Source organism: Maniola hyperantus, chromosome 5 (genome assembly GCF_902806685.2).
Source record: "Maniola hyperantus chromosome 5, iAphHyp1.2, whole genome shotgun sequence".
Taxonomy (NCBI): Eukaryota; Metazoa; Arthropoda; class Insecta; order Lepidoptera; family Nymphalidae; genus Maniola; species Maniola hyperantus.
Genome location: NC_048540.1, coordinates 473,802 through 491,607, shown reverse-complemented (window position 1 = coordinate 491,607; position 17,806 = coordinate 473,802). Strand labels below are relative to the sequence as shown.

Here is a 17,806-nt window from a genome sequence, read left to right as displayed (position 1 = left end):
ACAAATCAAAACTAATGACAAACGGTACAGAAGTTCCCATAACGATAGAAAACACACGCATAGAGTATGTCCAGAAATATATTTATTTGGGAAAACAAATCTCTTTCGGCTATAATAATAACGAAGAAGAGTTAGAACGAAGAATTAAATTTGCTTGGAATAAATACTGGAGTCTAAAAGAAATATTAAAAAGTAAAATGCCAATGTATATCAAAAGTAAAATTATGAATACATGTGTATTGCCCACGCTAACGTATGGCTGCCAAACTTGGAAGTTTACAGACAAAATAAGAAGAATGATAACATCTTGTCAAAGAGCAATGGAACGAAGTATACTGAAAATAAAGAGGATTCATAAAATTCGCCATTGTGTCATCAGGAAACAGACCCAACTAACTGACGCACTTTCCTATACAATGAAATCGAAATGGAAATGGGCCGGCCATATTGCTAGATTCACGGACAATCGGTGGACAGCGAGAGTAACGAGCTGGCCAGGACCAAAAGGCACACGTAGTAGAGGAAGGCCGCATTATCGTTGGGACGACGACATCAAAAAAGTGGCGGGACAAAACTGGATGCTCAAAGCTAAAGACAGGGTAAAGTGGGTTTCTCTGGAGGAGGCCTTGACCTGAAAAGGGTTCTTCATAAAAATAAGCATAGCACTAAATTTAAATTATTATTTTATGTTAACGTTTAGTAATTTTAAGTTTTATTTAATTAATCCCATAATATTATTGTAAAGAGAAGAAATAAAAGGCTTTTTTATTTTTATTTTTTATTTTATTTTATTATGGTAGGTAGGTACATGTATATTATTTAAATTACATTTCAAAAAAAAATTGTTACAAAACCACTGAATCACTACCCATATTATAAATGCGAAAGTGTGTTTGTTTATTGGTTTGTGGTTTGTTGGTTTGTTGGTTTGTTGGTTTGTCTTTCAATCACGTCGCTACAGACCAACGGATCGACGTGATATATTGCATGGGTAAAGTTTAAGACCTGAAAAAGGAAACCGCCGAGTTTCTTGCTGGTTCTTCTCGGTAGGAACGGCATTCCGAACCAGTGGTAAATTAAACTAGTTAACGATGTAAAAGCACTTGTAATAAGTCTACTTGAATAAAATAAATTTTATTCTATTCTATTCTATTCTACGTGAACGTAAATCTTCAAAGGGGCCACTCTCATTAAACGCTTATGCCAATTTATAGTGAAGTTAGCATTAATTTGCTGTTAGTGGAGGCATTAAATCCCTGTTTTATGAATCGTCCCGTTGTTGACACGGTAATTAAACGAGTAAATCTATTCTAATCCCGGCGACCCTAGCTGGGTCGCGTCGGTAGAAAATTAACTTAAACATAATTTGAAAGCGGAAACGCTTGGTTTACATCAATGTTACAGTTTACTTCGAAATAAAGAAAAAGTCAGCATGTCTGTATATTTGCAAGCGTTAATCTCAAAAAGTGCTAAATGGTGCTAAACCTTATAGGATCACTTTGTTGTCTGTCTGTCGGTCTGTCGGGAAACCTACAGTGTACTTCCCGTTGACCTAGAATCATGAAATTTGGCAGGTAGGTACCTAGGTCTTATAGCAGAAATTCGGGGAAAAATCTGAAAACCATGAATCACACAAAAAAAATTACTAACTTAAAAACTAATAATAATTAGTATTTTCAATTTTCAAAGTAAGATAACTATATCAAGTGGGGTATCATATGAAAGGTCTTCACTTGTACATTCTAAAACAGATTTTTATTTATTTTTATTATGCATCATAGTTTTTGAATTATCGTGCAAAATTTCGAAAAATACGACTGTAGTACGGAACCCAGGTTGCGAGAGCCTGACTTGCACTTGGCCGGTTTTTTAATTAAACTATACAAGACGTGTTAAAGCGCGCATTTTTTGGGGGACAATTTAGAAAATTTAAAAAAGTTTTGCAAACTGAACTGTGTCATAAAATGACGGCTCATTTACTACTAGCTAATGCCCGCGACTTCGTCCGCGTGGATTTACATTTTTCAAAATCCTGCGGGAGCTCTTGGATTTTCCGAGATAAAAAGTATCCTATGTGTTAATCCAGGGTATAATCTATCTCCATTCCAAACTTCATCCAAATCCGTTCAGCCGTTTGTGCGTGATTGAGTAACAAACATCCAAACATCCACACTTTCACATTTACAATATTAGTAGGATACCACAAGGATTGTGAGGGCCTCAAATATTTTTTATAGTTTTTGTAAAATAAATATATAGTCTAAAAAGTATATTTTTTAGTGATAAGTTTTTCTGTATGTATATACTATATATAGTTTTTTTTTGTTGTTTTAATGTATGTTTGCAAAATAAAGTTTTTAAGTCTAAAAAGTTATTTAAGGAAATTAAGACGAAAATTGTCCATTGCCAGCGATTTCATCCGTGTGGATTAGGTTTTTGATTTGCCGGGATAGATGTAGTCACTTTCCAGGTCTTCAAATATATCCATCCGATCACGCTGACTCATATTCTATATCTATGCACTGTCGCCGTGGCTCCGCTGCAGCGTGATTGAAGGACAAACCAACATACTTTGGCATTTCTTACGCAATGGGTATATAGTGATTTAGCTTCGACGCAAAATCGCTTTATCCTTAATGGAGCGAACATTAGCTGCAAATTGCTGTAAATTGCTGCAAATTGCTGCAAGTCGTGACAGGTCCACGTTGTACGGATTGCTTGTTGCTGACACGTTAATTAATCCACTCTAATCCTCGACCCTCGGGGACGAGAGGAGAAAAATCTGTTTAAGGATAATTATGCCACGGGAGAACCCAAGAGTAGGTACAGGTATCGCCTCTGTGGGAAACTGACCTAATACAGAAACTGAGATTTTATGAACTGAATTTTTAAATTAGTATCTCTACCCGTTTTTCATCACTACCTTTATTCTTTTTATGTGATAAAGCCGAAAGTGTGTTTGTTTGTAGGTTTGTCGTTCAATCACGTCGCAACAGAGCAAAGGATCGACATGGTTTTCTTCATGGGTAAAGTTAAAGACCTGGAGAGTGACATAGGCTACTTTTAATCTTTTAATCTTGGGTTACTTTTAAAAACTTAATTCACTCGGAAAAATTCCGGGCATGCACCGGCTAGTATTTTTTTATGTAATAAAGCTGAAAGTGCGTTTGTTTGTTGGTTTGTTGTTTAAGACCTGGAGAGTGACATAGGTTATACTTTTATCCCGGAAAATTAAAGAGTTTCCACAAGTTGCCGCTATTTGGCTCTGTTGCAACGTAGTGCCTGAATAAGTTTTGATACAAGTTTAGTAACTAACTGACTGTCGTATCAATGTACTGCTAACTGTTCAGAGAGTCCGTCACCTTTTCCTTTTATATATTTAGATCACTAGCTAATGCCCGCGACTTCATCCGCGTGGAATTAGGTTTTTTAAAATTCCCGTGGGAACTCTTTGATTTTCTGGGATAAAAAGTAGCATATGTGTTAATCCAGGATATAATCTATCTGGATTCCAAATTTCTTCTAAATCCGTTCAGCCGTTTTTGCGTGATTGAGTAACAAACATCCAAACATCCACACTTTCACATTTACAATATTAGTAGGATTTAGATCACTTTTACACAAGCACCTGAATTAATAAAAATTTAAATATCAATATTCTAGCTTTACACCCCTTTTGTTCCGACCGTGTCGTCCAGCGAACTCATTCGCCGCCACGCGCCCGCACAAAAGCGCCGAAATTGAGTTTAATTTCAAAAGCGATTTTCTTTCAGCGACGGAAATTAACGTGTGGTCGTGAGCGCCACTAATTGAGTGTGACCCTCTCCTCGACCTGTCCCTCACATGAGGTATTATTTGTCAGGGGAGGCTGATCACCGACGTTTTTAATTATTCTCCAAATTGGACGTCTGGGCCCCTCCACATACATTTAGCGGTCGTTTTTGGTATACCCGACATATTTAATTGACCAGGACGATATGGGAATGTTAAAAAACTTAGCCATGCGTATGAAGAATGAAGACTAAGGGCCGGTTGTTTCAAACCATTGGTCTTCGTAAGATACGTTTGTTAAAATTTAACAGACGTAGACGAACTTTAACATCTGTTAATTTAAGTGCGTTGCTTCATTGTACAAAAAACTGTTCGTCATTGTTATTTTGGTTGCGAAACTAACCCTAAAAATTAACTCTGTATCCTTTTTTTATTTCATTTTAAGTATATTAAATTATATACATATTGCTACTTCGCATTTTAAACACTTTTTCTTTCTTACAAATTCTCTTTCATCTTCAAAAAAACTACCATTAAAAGCTTTGAATTAAATTGATTCCATTATAATTTGTAAATAAAATATTCCGTTTGTAAGAAGTATGAAGTTACGAACTGATTTGACGATCAATCACCAATGGCGCCAGCACTGGTTAACGTAAACGTAACTTTTTAACGAACGTTAGCGCTAATAGATGCTGAATCAACGCTTTTTCTTTACTTACGTTCGTTAGCGCCATATTTAAAGGTTACGTGTCCGTCAAAGTTTGTTGAAACAACCGGCCCATAAAGTATGGAAACTCGCCCGACATCTTGCGGTCCGTAAAACGGTAAAGGTAAAACGGTGAAGGGGGGACAAGATCGGAAAGTTCCCGACCACATCCTACTTTTTTTCTAAGTACGTAGGTAAGACAGCCAACCGATGCGCTTCTAGACTGGATCACTCCAGCAATACAATGTATTTGACAAATAGTCAAGTCAGTATCTCTTTATCAAACGTCGAAACACACGCGGGCTAAGGGCTTACTTGTATCTGAATGAAATAAAATAAAAATTGCAGTTGGCCCACTTCTTGGTGGACTATGATCAAACCCTTCTCATTCTAAGAGGATACCCGTGCTCAGTAGTTGGCGATGGGTTGATCATGATAATGAATATGATTCCACTTTCTGCCTTCACAACCAAACATATTTATTATGTCAAGGCACCCCATTTGGGTTTTGATAATCCTTTGTTAGGATTAATACAACATAGAGTTTTTTTTTTGAAAACACGTTAATGGAAAGAGTTCTTTGAAAGGCAATGAAAAGCCTTCGCAATTTAAGATCATAATGGAACATATGTTGAACACATGCCTCCCCATTCTCGCCAGAGGCGTTATATGGACTTATTTATAGTGTACCCATTTCACAATTTCGTTTCTAAAGCTGCGAGTATTTTGCGCTAACAATATCTTTTACGCCGAAAATTTGTGGACTATTTATAGCTACTTTTTGCTGAATACGTTTTTAGAAAGTTATTATAAACTATGTCCGATTTTTCGCAAGAATCGGAAAATCTTTTTCGTGCGCAAGATACCTACATCTTACACAAATAGAAATATCTTAGAATAGTAATGGTAAACTCCAACATTAAATTATGGGGAAAAACGGAATTTGGCCAAATTTGAGCGGGGTGAATATTTCGATAATTAACGATACGATAAACTAAAAATGGACTGTAAATTCAAGGGGTTGAAAATTAATTTTTTCCCCGAAATGTAGTAGCACTCGAAAAAAAGGAGTAGATATTATAGGTAGAGTAGGATTTCTGGAAAATAATAGGATTTTTAGTTTGTTAAGTATTATTAAAGTTAAAGTACCTAAGTGATTTTTAATCGAAGAACATTTATTATGGTCAATGTTTTTGTTATGCTCACGTCCAGAAATGATTGCGCTCTCCTTTAACCCTTTGTTTGGTTTGATACGAGGCCGGGTTTTATTGAACGCTTTAATGGAAAGTGTTCGCCGGGAGTGGATGGAAACGTTTGCGATTTAAGACTGTATGTAGCCTTAGTTCAAGTTTCCACATCTCGACAACGTTGATAGATTTCGAGTGGGTATTGAAATTCGAAACATTGTAACGTCAAAGCTGAATGGACCTCAATACAGTTGTAATTAAGTTAAAATTCATGTATTTTAGATTCGTAAGTCTTTTAAGTTTGCACGACTGCCCAAAAAAGGCGCTTATTGTTTTCAGAATTCATGTATGTTGTATGCATAGATATAACAGAAGTACTTCTGTTATCCATGGTTGTATGTGTGAATTTCTTTATTCCACCACGATGTCAAAATATCTTAACAGATTTGGATTTATGGGGTTTTGTAAAAATCCGTACATCATCCCCAGTGAAATTGTTTTTAAATTTAAAAAATCATTGTGGTGGCTGTATATGGTCACATTTTCAAAATATGAGAATAAAATCTTTAATTGTTTTTTTACTTTTTGTTAGTTTTTTGCGAGGCTAGTGTTATGTTTTTTTGTAAGCTTATACTCTGTCGTTATAGCGTTTCGATGTTCGCTCTTCGATCAACGTTAGCGAGATACGCAACCGTACTATGGCTACCCAGTGGCATGGAACGTTTGACTCCATTTCCTTGCTCCAGGCGTTTTAAGAGTCTATTCATTAGATGATTTTACAATTTCATCCCCCGAGCAGCCTCGTTTACTAGCGGTGGATTACTCTTTATACTTTGCTTTGAAAATTTCGAATATCTGTGTCGAATTTGTATTCACTTTTTGATTTGTTTAATAAGCTTTTCAGAGTTCCGTACCCACAAGGTGCCGATGGGACCCTATTATACTAAGACTCCGCTGACCGTCCGTCTGTCTGTCAGCGGGCTGAATCTCTTGAACTATAATAGGTAGAGACCTGAAATTTTCACAGAATATGTATTACTATTGCTGCTATAACAACAAATAACTTTCAAAATTACCGCCATGAAAATTATACAAAAGCGTTATATCTTGTACGATGATACGGAACCCCTGTGCGAGTCCGACTCGCATTTGACCGTTTTCTTATTCCAATGATGTTGGGCCACTATTATATACAACTATTCAAAATTTCATGACGATAGCTTCAATGGTTACTGAATTAATCGACTGTGACAGACATACGGACGAACGCAGAAAGTCGCACCATTAGGGTTCCATTTTTATAAGTTTAGCAATTAAAATGCTAAACAGACATTACCATAAAAAATTCGTACCTACTTCGTATTCCACGAGCATAATATTTTGAAAGAGCCATATTTTTACATACTCCGTGTATTATCTAAGATGACGTCATTTAGCGGAGCAGAATAAAGTAGGCAACTTAGCAGCGTTATTGCGAAGCGAAGGGAAAATATTAGAGATGGACATTTTCACAGGTAGCATGTGAAGAATTATGTGGAAAGCCTTTTCATGAGTAACTTTACTGCCTTACCTTAAAGTAGTATGTGAGAAATTATGAAGCAAAATCTCACTAACTTAATCCAGATTTTTGTTTAAACTAGCTGCCCGCCCCGGCTGTGCTCGGGTGGAATTTGGAAAATCGGTGTGAGAGTAGAATTATCAAAAATTCTAAAATAGGTACCTACCTATTTTTTCTTTTGTAACCGAAAACCCAAATATCAATTTTCATGGAAATAATTTGAAAAATGACGGACTTTCATACAAAGTTTCATCCTCTATTTAACCCCCTTAGCAGTAGAATTTTTAAAAATCGTGAAATAAGTATTTTCTTATTCTTAACCGAAGCCTGAATACCAATTTTCATCGATGTAACTTTAAAAATGATAGACTTTCATATAAACTTCCATCCCCTTTTTACCCCCTTAGGGGTGGAATTTCGAAAAATCCTTTCTTAATGAACACCTACTCTTTACAAAGAACACACCCTATAAATTTCTTGTCTCTAGGTCCAGCGGTTTAGGCTGTGCGTTGATATTAAGTCAGTCAGTCAGTCAGGACTTTAAACTTTATACATTTCGATTTTGCGCGCGTAAGATCATACACCCAAGCTAAAGAGCGCGCGAGAACACTCGTATCGCAGCGTGTTAGAAAATATAAACATCTGATTCCATCAATGTAACAAACAATAGTTTGATTACGTTTCACGAAAAGTTTCAGGTATGTTTCAGGAGTGCGAAAATTCACTTTATGCGAAATATCAGTGCTATTAATCTTGACCTTTATTGTTCCTAGTTATTCTATATTAATCTAGCAAACAATAATTGTAAGTGCGAAAATTAAAAAAATCCGTGAAAATCACCTGTGAAATCACTGTGAAAAAAATAATTTCACCAAATGTAAAAATTAGCAATCATGCCCATCCCTAGAAAATATATTTTGTTTGAACAAGAATTTCCGGTCTAGTTTCAGAAGTAAAATAACTGAATCAATAAACACACTAATTAATGAATATTCGTAAAGCTTTTAAACTATTCCGTAATTGGCTGACTGGCTGAGGGTATTGCCAAAACACTAATAATTAAGAACTTTAAAGTTCCTCAAGTTATTTTAGCTGCAATATTAGGCATGTCACCTTAATTCAGTCTCTTATTCAGTCTAGATGAATAATGACGTGAGATTTTATCATATCTATTTTGTACAGTTTGCATTCCCTGTACATTGTTGTACAGGTACGGGGAACTTCCCGTTGATCTAGAGTCATGAAATTTGGTAGGTAGGTAGGTTTTATAAGCAGACATGAGGGAAAAAATCTGAAAACCGTGAGTTTGTGGTTACATCATAAAACAAAGAAAAAAAATGTGTAAATGAACAAATAATTAGGTAATATAACTCTGCATGATAATGTTGGAAAAAGAGGATTGAGAAATCAAGATAAATTAGTGTCTGATAGGATCTCCAAAACAGCATTATACCAAAAAAATTGTTACTCTATGTGCATAAAATTTTTTAACAAATGGCCGATGGAAATTAAAATGCTTCCATTTAAACAATTCAATCATAAATTAAAAAAATGGTTGCAAGAAAAAAAAAAATTATGCAGTGGATGACTTCGTACGACATATTAAGGCTTAATTTCGAGATTTCATTAAGTAATTAATTTCATCAATGTAATTAATTTATTATTAAGTTAATATTAACATGCACTTAAATAAGACTATTTTAGGTTTTCTCTGACATCATATTTTAAATTTATTTTTTATTTTTTAGTACCTATGTTAATAGTAACTAAATGTGTAGGTATTGTAACTATTGTAACACTATTGTAAAATTGCGCGCCATTGATGGCAGGCTTTTATATTTTTAAGACCCTATGTACATACAATTTTGCAATTAATAAACTTATCTTATCTTATCTATTTTCAAAGTAAGAAAACTATACCAACTGAGGTATCATAATATGAAAGGGCTTTACTTTCATATTCTAAAACAGATTTTTGTTTATGTTTATGCATAATAGTTTTTGATTTATCGTTCAAAATGTCCAAAAAATATCCAAATATGGAACCCTAGGTAAGCGAGTCTAACTCGCACTTGGGCGAATTTTTTTTATCAAAGGTTATACAAGTTTTACAAATAACCGCATTCCTTCCAACATCCGGAGAACATTAGGTCAAATTGGAATACATAAGGGTATACACTTATAAAGACTTTCGGAACATAGCAATTATTTCGCACTTACGCATACGGAAGCACGTATAGGGCGGGACTATTAGGGAAATAATTCCCCAATTCCGGGGAGATTAGCAACGATAGATAACCGCGAACACCGGCTAATTAGCGAATGAATATTAATGGTAATGCCATAATTACACACGAGTGCGAGTTTATGGGAAATATTATGGAAATATTGCCACTAAACGCGGTTGCCAATTCGCCCTATTCCCATAACGTGTATGGTGATATCTACCACTGTTACCATAGAGATGTTACCTAATACCTACCACTGAATACATAATTAAATAGTAGCGTCATCATCGACCCATCGCCGGGTCACTACTAAGCACGGCTCTCATGGCACAATGAGAAGGTCATGTCAACTCAAGTGTGCAGGTTTTCTCACGATGTTTTGGCAAGTGATATTTAATTGCTTAAAATACACATAACTCTGAAAACCTTGCCAGTGATCGAAATCCAACCTTGCTTACTGACGTCTTAAGCTATCATTGCTCAAAAGTCTAGCCAAAATCTATACGGATCGACTTAATTATTTTGCATGGATATATTTAAAGACCCGGAGACTGGAGAATGACATAGTATACTTTTACCCCGGAAAATCAAAGATTTCCCATGGGATTTTTAAAAACCTATATCGTCGCGGGCATCAGCTAGTCTAAATATATGAAAGGAAAAGGTAACTGACTGACTGACTGACTGATCTATCAACGCACAGCTCAAACTACTGGACGGATCGGGTTGAAATGTGGCTAGCAGATAGCTTTTATGACGTAGGCTAAGAAAGGATTTTTGAAAATTCAACCCCTAAGGGGGTGAAATAGGGGTTTGAAGTTTGTGTAGTCCACGCGGACGAAGTCGCGGGCATCAGCGAGTGTACAATAAGATTAGATTATTTTAAAGAGTCTATTTGTTCCAGTAACAGTATATGAAGGCGACACGCTGAGTCTTCAACGCATCAGTCGCACCGAGATGGGCGCGTATCTGTGCATCGCGACTAACGCGGTGCCGCCCTCGGTGTCCAAGAGAATCATCGTGGACGTGGAATGTAAGTGATATAGTCTAATTCTAAAGGGAGTGACATAATGATTAGGTTAAAGTCTACAACGCGCGTTAGTCGCACTAAATGTGCGACTAACGCGGTGCCGCCGTCAGTGTTCGAGAGAATCATCGTGAACGTGGAATGTAAGTGATAAATCCTAATAGAGAGAGAGCGCCTGTGAGAGCCAGACCTTCGTTATTTTATAAAAGCTGAAAAAATTCTGCGTATTGTCCGAACACATGGAGAAACGATCAACAACCACCTGCCAAACACCCATAAGATTTAATAAATTGTTAAATAATCTATCTTAAATAGGATATACGATAAATATTTTTTTAATGTTTTCAACAAGACTGGCAGGGCGGCAGACACTCCATAACACAATTAAACTGTTGAAACAAGCTAAACTTTCTTCCAAAATTTCAACTGATTTTCTTCTAATAATATAATTATCAGCACAATTCGTTGGCTCGTATAATTGTGTTCATTCAGACGATTAAAAAAAATGTCTGTGTTTAGGTAAGTTTAAAAAAAATTATGAGGTTAGAATATATTCGTAGACCGACGCAATCGTTATATAGAACGGGACTTGCAACAGCCAATTCTGCTGGGCAAAACTGATCAAGTGGTCGATTTAAAAATTGCGACAATATGTTATTTTATTTTTGTGATGACATTATTATTTGAATTTATTGATGTATTTTTATACATATATTTATTATTAACTAGATGATGGCCGTTGACTTAGGTTCTTCCCATCCCGTGGTAACTCTTTGATTTTCCGGGATAAAAAGTTAGCATATAAGTCAGTTTTCGAGATAGTACCTACCAAAAGTAAAAACGGTTAAACGAACAGGCCGTGCAAAGGCAACAAACAGATGCACTTTCATTTCTAGACCTTTCAGACAAAGATAATATTAGTAAGTATTGATTTTGTAATAACAACAGTCATTTTCTACCTTAATTCATATTATTTTGAGGCACACATTTTTGTATCTCACAAGCATAATATGATGAAACTCAAGGCGGGTTGAGCCACTGAGTGACTTAAATGTTATCGAAGCATCATTATTCAATTAGACACGGAGAAAGAATATTTTACAAGAAAGCGGGAATCAGTTTAAAGGGGCTCGATTCCCCTTTATTTCCTCCCCTCATTACAAGTACGAGGCAGCTGGCTAAACAAAGCGGCCGGTGATAATTGAAAGATAATATTTTTGTAAGGTGCACGTCTCGGGAGATTGCAGACGCTCGAATCGATTTCCTTTTCTTAGGAAGCATTTTCTTAATGGTACGCAAACAGGGAGCGCGTGGAAAGAGGTCTCTGATGTAGCAAGCCTCTATGTTCTAAGTCTAACGGTTTAATGGTACATAACGGGTTTTGAATACTTACGTATAGAAGGACTAGCTTGATCGCGAATTCGTTCGACTACACAAATTTCAAACCCCTATTTCACCCCCTTAAGGGTTGAATTTTCAAAAACCTTTTCTTAGCGGATACCTACGTCATAACTCACTACAGAGCAAGGGTCTCCTCTCAGAGTGAGAAGGATTTTGGAGAAGGATCTACCACCCTGGCCACTTGCCATGTGCGAATTGGTACAGTTCACACACCTTTGAGAACAGTATGAAGAATTCTCAGGCATGCAAGATTTCTCACAATATGTTTCCCTTTACCGTTACAGCAAGTGATGTTTAACTGCTTAAAATTCACATAGCTCGAAAAGTTTGAGGTGCGTGCCCCGAATCGAATCCCCGACGTCTAGAATAGGAAGTCTACTTCTAAACCACTAGGCTATTACGGCTGTTTTCGGCTGTATCGCTTTCAATACAAAAACATAATCTTCCATCAATAAACAAAAACCATCCGCCTAAAGTCGTAAATCCCGTATTCACGTCGAAGTTCCCATAAAAAAATCATATAAAAATGCAAAAAAACACAGTAAAATGGCGCCCGCTTAAATATACACCCGGTAGAGTCGGTAGCTAATGAAGTCATCTACCATGCGCATATAAGGAATAAAGGTGGACTTTATAAATATTTTAAACCATCGTAGAATATTAAACCGTATCACGAGGCTCCCAGTAGGTAATATTCATCCTGAAAATTGCCATCATAAACTCTGGGAATGTGAATTACGTTCTCAAAGTGTGGATTTTATTATCCGGGGGAGATGTGAAAAATCGTCAGCTCCGTTCGGCCGCGCTCGGGTAACTTCGTGCCTATCTGTCATTATTGAGAGTTTATGTGCTGCTCCCCAGTTTCCGATAGTTTTACTTTCAGACTTCACTGGAATCCACCAATCAGAGGATCTGCTGGTCAATTGCGGAAAAACTGCAAAATCTAAACTGCCACAAGGAAAGGATTTTTAGAAATACCATCCGAGCAAAGACGGGGTGCATTAAAGGACTTTAACAATAAAAATTGCACTCGCTGCGCTCACGCATAGTCTTAGTTTGTTACTTACAGGTTAAACAAGTTCCATCAATCGCTCGGTAGGTCGATTTCGTAAAACTTGCTTCAATCATTATTACAATCTCAATTGTTGTGATTGGCTTAATCTGTATATATAAAATTCAAAGTCCTGACTGACTGACTGACTCATATATCAACGCACAGCCTAAACCGCAGACATAAAATTTAGAGGATGTGGTCTTTGTAAAGACTACGAAAGGATTTTTTGGAATTCAACCCCTAAGAGAGAGCGAGCATGAACCAATCAGAGGTGTTAACCATTTTTAAACACCAACGTATTAATATCACAAAAGAAGCTATATGTTTTCTAATCGAATTTTGGATGTTTATTGAAAACATTTTCAAATTGAATTTCGAATGTTTTTTTTAAACATATTTGTGATTGATTGGTGACTCAAAATGGTTAACGCCCACTGAGATTTTTATCTCTGTCATTTGCATGGGATTGCGTTACAGAGAGAGAGCTATACTTACTTCTTTCCGCGGATAGAGTATAAGTATGTTTTCAAAGTTATCCAAAAAAGGTGAAAAATCGTGGGCTCCGCGCGGCCGCGTTCCGAACTTCGTGGCTATCTGTCATTATTGAGAGTTTATAAATGACTCCCCAGTTAGCGATAGTTTAACTTGGCCCGTTGCATGCGCCGCTGTCGGCTTCTGTTACCTACTTGGATTACTTACATGATTAATGTTGGAGACTTTAAAATAAAATATTGACTGGAGTTTTTTCCGTTCTACCATAAAAAGCACATGAAGCTAGAACAGGGCTGTATCAAGGCATCCATATTTCGTTGTATCTCATAGATAGCAGACTTATGTTTCTACTCAGTGGTGTATCTCCACCTAATCGAATCATATTCTGCTAAACATGAACTCTTATAGCCGCTGAGTCTACGAACTTGTACGTAGATTTTTTCCAAAACGTACACCGCCACGACGAAAGACGGGGCGATCTAAAGGACAATTAACAATAAAAATTGCACTCGCTGCGCTCACGCAGAGTCATGGTTTGTTACTTACAGCTTGAAAAGATTTATACGGAACAGTTTACATGACATTGAAATGGTATCTCAATACTAACTTTCTTTCGGTTTTTACCCCTTCTGTAAAATTCTGCACCCGTACGTAGTCGAAATTCCACGGACACATGCGAAGCGATTTGGTTCCTCGATTCTAGTTCGTACCGCTAGGGCCTAGGATATAAAACGCCCATCCACCATCAGTTTTGCCCATCTGGTTGCATCTTGCATTGCCTGAGCAGGTTTAATAGCGGCCAAGCGTAAGTCTAGAAATTAAAAAAATATCGTGCAATAACACCGTTTTGTTTGCCAGCTCCTCAATCAAAATCTGAATATGTTTGTTTTGTTCCAGTTTCACCCATGATATGGGTGCCGAACCAGCTGGTGGGTGCGCCGGCGGGCACGGACGTCACCGTGGACTGCCACACGGAGGCGCACCCACGGGCGATATCGTACTGGGTGTACGACAACGTGATGGTGCTGCCCACCAAGAAGTACGCCATCAACACCGACGAGAACTCTTACAGGTTACTAATTACTTTTGCTTTTTAGGGTTTCGTACCTTATAGGATCACTTTGTTGTGTGTTTGTCTGTCTGTTCGTCTGCCCGTCTGTCCGTCTTGTCTGTCAAGAAAACCTATAAGAGTACTTCCCGTTGACCTAGAATTATGTTTGTGGTGTTATAGGACAAGTAAAGGAATAAATCTAATAAATAAAATACGATAGTACGGAATTTTTCGTGCGAGTCCGATTCGCACTTGGCCGGTTTTTAGGTCCATTTTACTTTGACGTTATTGTGTTTCGACTCTCGAATTCTAGTAACGTTGGTGAGAAAAGGTGACTGACTGACTGACTGATCTATCAACGCACAGCTCAAACTACTGGACGGATGGGGCTGAAATTTGGCATTCGCTAAGAAAGGATTTTGAAAATTCAACCGCTAAGGGGGTTGAAAGTGTAGTCCACACAGACGAAGTCGCGAGCGTAAGCTAGCCTTATACTAAGCGTACAGAGCATTATGTTAGGTTCTATTTTTTTTTATTCAGATAGATACAAGTTAGCCCTTGACTGCAATCGCACCTGGTGGTAAGTGACGATGCAGTCTAAGATGGAAGCGGGCTAACCTGGAAGGAGTATGGCAATTTTTAATAAACCCATACCCCCTTGGATTTTTACACGGTATCGTACCGGAACGCTAAATCGCTTGTCGGCACGGCTTTGCCGGTAGGGTGGTAACTAGCCACGGCCGAAGCCTCCCACCAGACCAGAAATTTAGAAATTATAAAATTACAAATCCCTGCCAGGAATCGAACCCGGGACCTCCCACTAATAAGACCACAGCGCTTACCACTGCGCCACGGAGGTCGTCAAAGTCGTAGTTTCAATTTTAGCACCAATGTATTAATAGTCAAAGAGACTTCAACTAAGCCTATTATCGAGTAGTGCTAATAGGCTTTATTGTGATACTCAATGCATAATACTAGATGTTGACCTGGAGAGAGCTGGAGGGAGCTTGAAAGTGCTCGAAGAGCTATGAGATTGCCGTCGATAGCCGTTCAGTATTAATAACATATGTATTATGTAAGCGAGTTAGTCGTCTCGTACAAGTTTAACGTCTTGTAAAGACTTGTAAGGGATGTCTCATTTGCATCGTTATAGGACGTTTGATTTTAATAGGGTCTTGGACATGTAGTAATAAAATGATGTGCTGTTTTGTATAGCGGTAGTTTATGGAGCTAGAATTCATAGAATTAGAAATCATAGGGATGGCCTCAGGAAAGTCCAAAAGTCATTTGTGGGTATGGGTATATTTTATAACAAAATCCCGCAAACATTTTTGGACTTGCCTTTATACAAGTTTAAAAAATGTATTAAAAGTATGCTCCTGAAAAAAGCATACCTATTAGACAATTGAGGATTACCTAAATGAGAAAAGAGCGTGGATTTGACTGCAGCTCGTTCCAGCAACGCGCAGGACTGCAAATACTTTTCTTATACATAATATTGTATATCAAATCTTTGAAAAGAGTAACCGCCGAGTTTCTTGCTGGTTCTTCTCGGTAGGAAAGGCATTCCAAACCAGTGGTAGATGCCTCTGACTATTCAAAAATACTTGTAAAAGTTTAATTGAATAAAAAATATTTTTATTTTATTTTATCTTCTAAATATATAAAAGGAAAAGGTGACTGACTGACTGACTGACTGACTGATCTATCAACGCACAGCTCAAACTACTGGACGGATCGGGCTGAAATTTGGCATGCAGATAGCTGTTATGACATCCGCTAAGAAAGGATTTTCGAAAATTCAATCCCTAAGGGGGTGAAATAGGGGTTTGAAATTTGTGTAGTCCACGCGGACGAAGTCGCGAGCATAAGCTAGTTTTAGATAAACAGCAACCAAACCAGCAAGCGGGTCACCTAATGTCAAGTGATTACGCCGCCCATGAACATTTGCAGCACCAGAGGAACCGCCAATGCGTTGCCGCCTTTCAGGAATTTGAATATTATGTAAATTTTCAATATAATGTATACATACTTAAGTTTCTATCAATTCTCTCTCAAAATGCACTCAAAGGATTAACTAAGACGTCATATCAACAGTGCGGCCGTGGCTGTGCGCCAGGCTTTATTAATAATAGTTAATAATACATAATGCTTGCTTACGATCTCAAACGCCGAGGGAAGTGCTTTTAGCAGCCATACAATATTAATTGTGTGCTACGAGTAGGTATGTGTTTGTTTAAGAGCGTTTCCACATTAACCGGATATCTTTTTCCGCTGAAAACTGCACTATGAGGAATTTTAAGGGAATATTTAAATTTACGAATGTTCGTGAAATTATCGTTCATTTGGTAAACTTTTCCTTGATATACCTGTACGCTTAGTACTTATAAGATTTTACGTCTCACCAACGTTGATAGTATTTGAGAATCGAAACAACGTCAAAGTAAAACGGATCGTAAGATCCTTGAATCGAAGTCAAAAAATCAATACTAGTTATAGTTATGAATTAAAAAATAAGAAACGAGGGATGATGTGGTTTGAAAGATTGAAAGCCTTAAAGATGAGCAAATTCCAAAATAATTTAACTTACCTAATTGCCCTACAAAAATCTTATAAAAGATCTAATATTAATATAAACATAACAAGTCAAAGTTATTTACAGCTTAAAATCTGAACAAGAGGGTTAATAAAAATGAAAATTAATTTCATATAATTAGTATCTCATAAAAGGAATATTAGATTTTAATATGGCTGTTACGTAACAATAATTTTCTTACCGTAGCTCAAAGGGAATCGATCTCATATTAGCAACGTCGTTTAATTTAATTAATTCCATTTTAATGAACGAATTAATTATAATAAGGTCGCAGTAAATTAATGTCTTATTTGTAGAACTAAATCTTTATGAGTACCTACATAGTTAAAGTTTTAAATAAAAAAATTAAAATTCACAATTTCTGTCCTGTCAAAAATTCACTAAAAATATAAAAAAACTGGTCAAGTGCGAGTCGGACTCACGTACGAAGGGTTCCGTTCCATCGTACAAGATAGGTAAACATTTTTATGTAGAACACTGCAAGTTAATGATGGACTGCGCCATCTACATTTTGATTTAGTGAATTTATTTTTTCGAGAACATAATATTTTAATTTTTTGTGATATAACCACAAATTCACGGTTTTCAGATTTTCCCCTTAATTCTGTCGTCTGTCTAGAATCATGAAATGGCATGGTTATTTTGGCCGATAACTTTCAAAATATCGGATTAATCAATCAAAATCGGTTCATTAAATCGGCCATAAATCGTAAACGGTAAGTTTTACAAAAA

The 17,806-nt window shown here is 36.8% G+C and overlaps 2 protein-coding genes across 4 annotated transcripts in view; both read left to right on the top strand.

Annotated features, from left to right (window-relative positions):
- Positions 1–17,806, top strand: part of LOC117982347 (lachesin-like) — a 90,560-nt gene that overhangs the window by 59,392 nt on the left and 13,362 nt on the right. For all 3 annotated transcript variants that reach the window (XM_069498639.1, XM_069498640.1, XM_034968702.2), the window contains exons 6-7: positions 10,358–10,486; positions 14,325–14,499. In XM_069498639.1, the coding sequence (XP_069354740.1) occupies positions 10,358–10,486; positions 14,325–14,499 (304 nt within the window). The remainder of the gene's footprint in view (positions 1–10,357; positions 10,487–14,324; positions 14,500–17,806) is intronic.
- Positions 1,290–17,806, top strand: part of LOC117982276 (glutathione S-transferase 1-like) — a 174,494-nt gene continuing 157,977 nt past the window's right edge. Inside the window, exon 1 of the mRNA XM_069498649.1 lies at positions 1,290–1,299. The gene's annotated coding sequence lies outside the window, so the exon portion shown is untranslated. The remainder of the gene's footprint in view (positions 1,300–17,806) is intronic.